A 9,226-nucleotide genomic window follows, 5' to 3' on the forward strand; every position below is an offset into this window, starting at 1 on the left:
GCCAAGATTGCGCCCTTGCACTCCAGCCTGAGTAACAAGAGTGAAACTCCAGCTCAAAAAAAAAAGAAAAGAAAGAGTAAATAGAGCTGATTATCAGTGAGCAAGGCATATCAGCCCATTGCCCCTAGTGGTCTATTGCGGAGTAAGTGGTTTGATCTGTACAGTCATTTTGAGTTCTTGCTGTGGTTAGCCACAGTAGTTCAAGGAGGCATTATGAGAGTTAGACTTGACCAAACGTCAGCAGGCAGAGCTGGGGCCTCTTCAGATTGTCTTTACTAAAGCACAACAAAGGAGACTATGCAGCTGTGGTGGAAAATTCCCTGACCCATTGCTACATCTTCAACTATTCAGTTCCCTAAGCTAGAAATATAATGAATGTTACCCTTGACAACTGCCTCTCAGCTCCACATTCATCACTCAGTCCTATTGTTCCTACTTCCCAAATATGTCCACTTCTCTCCACCCTCACTGCCACCCTACTAGTTTGAGCTCTTATCACCTTCTACCTTTATTATTGCAATAGATTCTTAACTGTTTTCCCAGCTTCACTGATGGCTCCACACTTTATAGATAAAAGCTAAGGACAGTAAGCAGATTATTGAACCTGTCTCAAAATTAAATTTTCATAGCAAACACATCATTTCTACCTTGAGTGTGTGTTTGGGGTGCAAAGAAGAAGCTTCAAAGATGATTTATAGAAGGTGTCCTGCAGCTGCTTTCACATGTGTAACGAGATGAATGGTTGAAAGTTAACATTCATTTGAAGTACCCCTGACATTCACAGCTACAGTATAAATAGGCACTGTAAAAGTGCGCAGGCCGCTTTTACTTAGATCGCATATTTGATGAGCAGGACTGGCAACCTAATATGTGGAGTCCATGCAAAATGAAAATGAAGGACTGCCTGTTCAGAAATGTTGGAGAATTTCAAAACAGCTTCAACAGGGCATCCCAGCAAATGTGGGCTCTTCTGAGAGCAGGCCATGTGCTACTGAACAGAGTGTATGTTAGTGATGCTGGTTCTGTTGGTGAACTTTAGGGTGGAATGGCTATGTGTATGTGGGGAGGTGTAATAATAAATGTTATCAGGGACTAGACCCTTTCCAGTCTCTCTAGAGTGCCACCACTGTGCTGCTTCCTTTCTTGCTTCTTTCTAATCCATCTACCGCATCCCATAGCCAAAACGATCGTTTAAATAAATGTGTATTAGATCATGTCTCTCTCTCTTCAAACCTGTCAATAGTTTTCCATGTCACCATGAATAAAATACAAAAGCTTCATGTCCCAAAGGGTCCTATTTACTCTGACCCTGATGACCTCTGTAATCTCATTTCAGGCCACTCTTCTCCATCATTCAATACTTTTCAATCAAACAGGACTCCTTTCATTTTTTCTAATGTACCAAGTTCTTTCCCATCTCTGAGCATTTGCACATGCTGTTTCCTCCATTTGGAACATTAGCTCCCCCTAGTTTTTCTTTGTCCTTCCGAATACTTACCCCAGTTTATAATCATGTAAATACATAATTCTGATAAGGATTTGTTGATATCTGGCTACCTCACTGGGCTATAAGCTCACTGAGGGTAAGTTTATTGATGACTGCTTTGGCGATAACTGTATGTTGAGAACTTAACACAGCGCTGGGTACATAGTACATAATCAGCAAATACTGTTTGAGGGAATGAATAAACTATCAATTCATTCAGGCTTATACATCTGAATTGCTTCTTGGCTGAGCATGGTCGCTTGCGTCTGTAATCCCGGCACTTCGGGAGGCCAAGGTGAGTGGATCTCTTGAGCTGAAGACCAGCCTGGGCAACATGATAAAACCACATCTCTATAAAAAAATTATATATATATATATGCACACACATATATAAAAGAATTGCTTCTTTCCAGGTGCTTCTATCTGATACCATAGAGTCCTCACCTGGAAACAGGTAGCATGATGGTTGCTCTCATTAACACCATTCTCTTTGGCTATGGATGATCCAAATGGTCTAATCATCTCTTTTATTATCCATTCATTAATGCCATTTATTGTGCACGCTGTAGTAAATTTCTCTTGAAGTAATTTCATTTTGTCCTGTTATAGGTGTTATTGTAACAAGCTTCTTTAGGTTTACCACTTTGTCTTCTCTCTTCTTTTTTCTTTTTTGTAGGGATGGGTTTTTGCCATGTTGCCAGGCTGGTCTTGAACTCCTGGGCTCAAGAGATCCACTCACCTCTGCCTCCCAAAGTGTTGGGATAACAGGCACGAGCCACTGTACCAGGCCATCTCTTCCCTTTCATTTGTTTTGCAGCAATTTACCTTCTTTAGGCATCAGGGAAGTTTGGCTTCTGGCTTTATCATGTGTAAGAGCTGACTGTTTCTCTCTTGCCTGTTTCATGCAGGAGCACAAAAATGAGGCAGCAAAAGCATTACTTTTCTTCATGCTGACACTCTGGAAAATATTATGCCCTAAAGAGAGAGGTTAACTGTCCTCCTTGCTGTTACCGTTGCAAACCAGACAGAAATTTTAAATATGGAAATAGCGCTTTTTATTCTGTGTCAGGGTTTTAAACTTAGTTAACCTCCTGACACTGTATGCCTATTTTATACTTTAATTGGTTTATGTACATGTTCATTTTTTTTCTGGAAAGGATCTATATTTTTATTAGGTCCTTAGAGAAGTCTGAGGTTCCAGGAAAAGGGCCCTGGGCTTTGTATCCTGCTTTACTTCTCCGTATAAGTGATCAAATCCACAAAGCTGATTGCATCCTTTCTCTAAATTACTTTGTGTTATGACTTCAGGATGCATCTTGAACTTTGTTTTCAAGTGAACTTTGTAAACAAGTCCTCAGCTTAACATTTTGAACTATATTAATAATAAATGTATCATAAAATTTCCTGTTTGATAAAAGAGGCATCTGAGATAATTATGCAATGCACTTAGCTACTCACATTTTAGTTATTCATATCATTGATATTTATTATTTTTTATTGCTTCTCTGAAAGGCCTCAGTATGGCCACTCTGGCTTTAGAAACTGTATCCACAGTGCTAACCGAGAAACTATTACCACACGTTTTTTAAAGCTCCAAACATTACTAAGAATCGGTATTGGATGTAGGGCCTAGAAATCATTCAAATGGAATGTGAAGATGTTGAAACACCATTATGCAAAAACCCTTTAGCATATGTGTACATGTGTCTCTCTAATGTCAGGATGTACACATTTATTACAGTGCTTTGGAGGTTTAGTTACGATCTGATCTTTTAAAATTCTGGAGCACAAAAAAAATTAGATCTTCATTAACCAGGATTTTTTTTCCTTCTCTTTTCTTGCCAGAAATTTTAAAGATGTTTCTTCCTTCACTTCCTTCCTTCCTTGTACTGTCCTTGCTCAACATGAATCTACATCGCTGCCACTTGAATGGTTGAAATTCATGTTAACAAATCACCAGGATCAGAACTCCCACTGCAGCATTTCCTTCTCCATAGAACCACTGAGCCAGAAATGCATTCTAGTGATCTTTTTGTCGATGATACAATGATTAAGTAAGAAAACTCGAAATTTCGTGAGAAAAAGCATAGATGCTCAGGGTTAGCAAATCCCTTAACCTTTTTTGACTTAAACCCAGGATGATTTGAGGAGCACTCTGGCCCCTGCTACTGACCCATGCAAGTGTGGTTTGCGGTGCGCGCGCGCGCGCGCGCACACACACACACACACACACAATCCTGCTCTCTCTCTCTCGCTCTCGCTCTCGCTCTCGCTCGCTCTCTCTCTAGATAGGGGCTTTCTAGCAAACCCTTTGAGCTGCCAATCTAAGATTTTAAGGAATTGACTTGGTTCTCAAGTGACAGATCTCTAAGTGCCAGAGCGACAAAGTGCCAGGCTGATAAAGTGCGTGCCAAGGCTCTCAGGTGGGAATTCTTGGAATGGCCACGACACAACATTGCTGGCGTAGTCACCTGAGGCTGGCAGAGCCCAGCCTCTGAGTCTCCCTCCACTCCTGGGCTTGCTTTCCTTTTTGAAGCCGCCAGCAACTCAAAGAGGAGTTTGAACCAAGAGCACTCTCTTCGCGATCCTGCTGGCAGAGCGACAGCTCAGTTTCCCCACGGAATCACTGGCTTTTCTGAAGGGTAGCGGGGAGGCAGCGAGGTACAGTCGCAGAGGTCTCTGCAGTCCGAACACTCTCGCCCCGCCCCAACCCCCAGGACTGGTGGAGACTAGAAGGAACGAGTCCAGATCACGGGACCTTCCCTGGCTGTGGGCTGACGCCTAGCTGTCCTTGACCTCCCCAGCAGTCGGAGGCGCGCGCCGCAGAAATGAAAGTAAAACTTGTCCTGGCGTGGACCCAAGTGGAAGCTCGCGACAAGTTGGTCGCATCCTCAGGGAGACTGATAGGCAGTCCTGGGATCCCTGCAAAGAGCTTAACTCTCAGAGGATAAAGTGAAAGGAAAAGGAAATGGGAGATGAGGGAGAAGAACAATAGTTACACTGGGGAGGCTCCTGGCCACCAAGCAGACGTGCAGTAATAGCTGCTGTCTGCGGTGCAGATGGACTAGCCGCCCGACAGGCCGCTGCGGTGACTGCCCTGCGCCCAGCCAGATGGCCGGATCCTGGCGAGTGCGCCGCGCTGCACTCATCGGACCCTCTCGCGTCCCAAGCCCTCCAGGGCCAGGGCCCGGAATCTGTCCCCTCCGCCCCCCTCCCCGTACAGGGTTTTAAACGTAGTTAACCTCCTGACACTGTATGCCTATTTTATACTTTAATTGGTTTATGTACATGTTCATTTGTTTTCTGGAAAGGACCTATATTTTTATTAGGTCCTTAGAGAAGTCCGATAGAATTCAGGTCTGCGCAGGTGACTCCTTCCAGGAAGCGTCCTCAAAATAAGTAACCTCGGCGCGGCCATTTCTTCCTCAGGTGCAATGTCCACTGTTGAGTCCCGAGAGTGAAAAGGCGGCTGAGCCAGCAGTGCGCGGCCCAGACAGATCACTCTGGGCAAGGTTCGCGCGACCCAGTGCCCAGGCGCCTTTGCACCGGAGCTCAGAGCCATATGGCAGAGCAGGAAGGAAGCTTAGAGGTCTGCTGGGGACCGGTTCTAAGATGGGGACACGAGAGATGGGACTCCATTGGTCCACCTTCATACAGCGAATTGCTGGGAAGTGAGGACCAGAAGCCTCTCTGGCTGGTGGTCTCGCATCTTTGGCCTCTCCGTCGAGTCGCTGGGCTTCCGGACGTTCGAGTTAGAGGACTGGTTAGTAGGACCCCAGAAACCCACATGCAAGAAGCAGAGAGCCCTGTGGTTTATCCTTTCCTTCCCAGTTTGGTCCCCAGGAGAGAAGTAAGAAAGAGAAGAAGCTGTGAGGGAAGAGCACAAACGGGTGACAAACGTGTTTGGCGTGATTCATCATGAACAGGCACAAATTCTTCGGGCGAGGGCTGGGACTCTCCTTTCCCCCTTGAGGAGATGGTGACCCCAGCCTAGAGGAATCCACGCCGCGCCCCAGTCGGCCGTGCTGGCTTGCCGGGCCGAGTAGGGACTCTGCTGCTTCCCACCTGCAGGGTGACTTCCCCTCTGTAGATACCTCCCCTCTCTGAACTTGAATTTTCTACCTGCCGTAATGGGAAAAGTAATGTTACCATCCTTGCCTGACTCAAAGGTGCGTGTGAAGCTCAAAGTAGACTGGGATGTGGTCGTGCTTGGTAAACTGTAAAATGATTAGCATTCGTGAAGCGTTAGTGTGCTCCCTGGCAGTCAGTCCTTACGTTTACGATGGATGAAGGCAGCCAGGCAAACTCTCAGGTTATGACCTTATAAGGCATATTTGGATTACAAGAAGGCAAAAATGAAACAGTGCCTTTCTTCCTACTTTGGTTATTCCTGTATTTCCAAATAGAAATGTAATTCTGAAATTTCAGGTAATTCCCCCCTCCAAATCCCAGTTCTCAATTCAGCCTTTCTGAGCTCGTCCCTATTTCGAAATCTTACTAGCCCATCCCGAAACTCCGGAGTCTCAGTCGCTCTGGGGGACTGACGAGTCCAGCTCCTCTCGGCTCTGCTACGTCCCTGCCCCAACCCCTCCGCGGGAGTCTGGGGTCGCGGCCGGGTCAGGCGCCAAGCCGGCAGGGGGCGCGGTTCACTTGAGGCCACAGCTCCCCAGGTCCCGGGCTCGGGCCATCCACGCGGTCCCTCCTGCGGGCTCTTGCTGTTCTTCGCCAAGAGGCTCTGCACTCCAGGCTGCATAGGTCCTGGATATGGACCTCGAGAGGTTGTAGTGGAGCCCCTTCGTCCTGGCCTACCTTCTGGAAACCCTGTGCCCAGAGAGTTAGAGCTGTGGCAGTTCCGCACCAAGCGCCTGGAGCCCATACCTAAGCCACGAGGGACCCCCCACCCCCACCCCTCTCACCCCACTCCAACCCCAGTCTCAAAGCAATGCGCGCGTCCGAAAGCCTGAGTGCGCGTGCCCGAAGAAAGAAAGGGCGGGCAGCCAGGCCGCCCAGGCCCCGCCCCGCCCCGCCGCTCTCCCATCACCAGCGAGCTTATAAAGCGCAGGAACAGAGCTGGCCACTCAGTGGTTTCTTGGTGACAGTAGATACAACTGCTCGAGCTTTGCCACTTCGGGCTTCTCACTGCAGTTGGGCTTGGACTTCGGGGTTTTGTCACTGCCAGTGGGACGTCTGAGACTTTCTCCTCCAAGTACTTGGCAGATCACTCTCTTAGCAGGTAGGTGCCGCAGTCCCTGCGGGCTAAGAGATGGGGTGGCGGCAGTGCTTGCCAAGGTCTTCGACTGCGAGCTCTGGGTGAGGGGAACAACCCACTCTGGGGGGGTTGCCTGAGGGGTACATCCCAAATCCTTGGCCGAGCTCGTGCACACAGCTGGAGATCCAGAGACCCAGTCTCCTCTGCTCCGTCTGCCAAGTTCCAAGAAGTTGAGTAGGGACCCTCTGGGAGCCTGGCGGGGTGCAGCGGCCTCCCTTGCAGGACCTGTCACCCGCCTGGCGAGTGCAAACGCCTCTGGCGCCTCTCTACGCCGGGGGAGATAAGCGTCTGAGCCCGGGAGAGCGCTGGCTATACTCGCCCGCGCCGGGGCCCCCGCCCGCCCTCCGTGCCCCGCCCGGGCGGTGCAGCTGGCCCGGTTGCTCAGGCTCGGCTCTTTATTCTTTTCCAGGGTCTGCGCTTAGCAGCTGGGATGAAGCTGATTTCCGTCGCCCTGATGTACCTGGGCTCGCTCGCCTTCCTAGGCGCTGACACCGCTCGGTTGGACGTCGCGTCAGAGTTTCGAAAGAAGTGAGTCCCGGGCAGCGGCTTAGCCCGTCCTGGTATCTGGCAGGCAAGGGGAGCTGACGGTTGGTCCCGAAGGTGTAGAAGTGAATGGGAGCAGGGACAGGTCGGGGGACGTCGCTGGAACCCACGCGAATCGGACTGCTTGTGTTTTCCAGGTGGAATAAGTGGGCTCTGAGTCGTGGGAAGAGGGAGCTGCGGATGTCCAGCAGCCACCCCACCGGGCTCGCTGACGTGAAGGCCGGACCTGCCCAGACTCTTATTCGGCCCCAGGACATGAAGGGCGCCTCTCAAAGCCCCGAGGACAGGTAACTATGCCCGGTGCTGCCCAGGGACGGGAGGGAAGGAAGGTGTGCAGGAGGAGCTCCCACTCTCCACTACCCTGGCTCTGGGGATCGTCGGGGCTAGACGGCAGCTCAGACAGCGCGATCAGTTTCCAGCTCCCTCTGGCCCTAGAATGGCTCCCGTTCCCTGCGGCTGGGGCCAGAGCCCTGCTTGATGGGGTCTCAAGTTGCCTTTCTTCCCCCTCGCAGCAGTCCGGATGCCGCCCGCATCCGAGTCAAGCGCTACCGCCAGAGCATGAACAACTTCCAGGGCCTCCGGAGCTTTGGCTGCCGCTTCGGGACGTGCACAGTGCAGAAGCTGGCACACCAGATCTACCAGTTCACAGACAAGGACAAGGACAACGTCGCCCCCAGGAGCAAGATCAGCCCCCAGGGCTACGGCCGCCGGCGCCGGCGCTCCCTGCCGGAGGCCGGCCGGGGTCGGACTCTGGTGTCTTCTAAGCCACAAGCCCACGGGGCTCCAGCCCCACAAGTGGAAGTGCTCGCCACTCTCTTTAGGATGTAGGCGCCCAGGGCACAGCGAACAGTCGCGCAAGCATTCCGCTAGTGCCTCCCGGGACGGAGGACTTCCCGAGCGATGTGGGCACTGGGCTGTGACAGCCTTGCAGAGACCCCGGGTCCGGGAGGCACGGTCTGGCGGCGAGCTCTAGCTTTGCAAGGGTCCTTCCTTCTGGGGGCCTCGCTTCCTTAGCCTTGCTCAGGCACGGGTGCCCGGGGGGGGGGGCAGAAGAACTCAAGGGAGTGTTTGCCAGGCTTAAGGGGAGGAGAAACTGAGAAATGAATGCTGAGACCCCCGGAGCAGGGGTCTGAGCCACTGCCGTGCTCGCCCACAAACTGATTTCTCGCGGCGTGTCACCCCACCAGGGCGCAAGCCTCACTATTACTTGAACTTTCCAAAACCTAGAGAGGAAAAGTGCAATGCGTGTTGTACATACAGAGGTAACTATCAATATTTAAGTTTGTGCTGTCATGATTTTTTTGTAACTTCAAATATAGAGATATTTTTGTACGTTATATATTGTATTAAGGGCATTTAAAAATCAATTATATTGTCTCCCTCCCCCTATTTTAAGACGTGAATGTCTCAGCGAGGTGTAAAGTTGTTCGTTGCGTGGAACGTGAGTGTGTTTGTGTTTGTGTGCATGAAAGATCAAGACTGATTACCTCCTGTGTGGAAGAAGGGAACACCGAGTCTCTGTATAATCTATTTACATAAAATGGGTGATATGCAAACAGCAAACCAATAAACTGTCTCAATGCTGATTCATTCTCTCGGCTCCGCTCTCGCGTCTAGGGAGGGAGAGAGCCCTGGTCCCGGCCCGCCCAGGAGCCTTGGGGTCTCGCCGCCGCGCTTGGGGAAGTGGGACGGCGGCGCGTGCAGGTGCTGGCCCTACTCTGAGCGGGCTGAGCTGTCACGAGATCTGTTCTCTGTGTGCGGCGCGCAGAGCACGTGTCCTGGGTGCGAATCAGGGCTTCGCGGAGACGCCCGAGGTCACCGCCTGGCGGGGCGGGGGTAGGGGAGCCCTAGTAGGTTGGCGAGCCTGGACTCTCGGGTTGCGCAACAGAGTCCTAGATTTATTATAGGGTTACTCACAGGACCCTGCA

The 9,226-nt window shown here is 50.7% G+C and overlaps 1 protein-coding gene across 1 annotated transcript; it reads left to right on the plus strand.

Moving 5' to 3' along the window:
- The first annotated feature begins 6,562 nt into the window (after positions 1-6,562).
- Positions 6,563-8,884, plus strand: ADM (adrenomedullin). Its single transcript, XM_003919825.4, has 4 exons — positions 6,563-6,719; positions 7,165-7,283; positions 7,436-7,585; positions 7,811-8,884. The coding sequence occupies exons 2-4, from the start codon at positions 7,186-7,188 to the stop codon at positions 8,124-8,126; spliced, it is 564 nt and encodes a 187-aa protein (XP_003919874.1). The 5' UTR covers positions 6,563-6,719; positions 7,165-7,185; the 3' UTR covers positions 8,127-8,884.
- Positions 8,885-9,226: the final 342 nt, after the last annotated feature.

This window comes from Saimiri boliviensis, chromosome 6 (assembly GCF_048565385.1).
Source record: "Saimiri boliviensis isolate mSaiBol1 chromosome 6, mSaiBol1.pri, whole genome shotgun sequence".
NCBI classification, from domain to species: Eukaryota; Metazoa; Chordata; class Mammalia; order Primates; family Cebidae; genus Saimiri; species Saimiri boliviensis.

Coding starts and splice junctions, on each gene's coding strand:
- ADM (XM_003919825.4), top strand. CDS start 7,186: ATGAAGCTGATTTCCGTCGCCCTGATGTACCTGGGCTCGCTCGCCTTC. Junction 7,284..7,435: donor GCGTCAGAGTTTCGAAAGAA/GTGAGTCCCGGG, acceptor TGTGTTTTCCAG/GTGGAATAAGTGGGCTCTGA. Junction 7,586..7,810: donor TCTCAAAGCCCCGAGGACAG/GTAACTATGCCC, acceptor TCCCCCTCGCAG/CAGTCCGGATGCCGCCCGCA.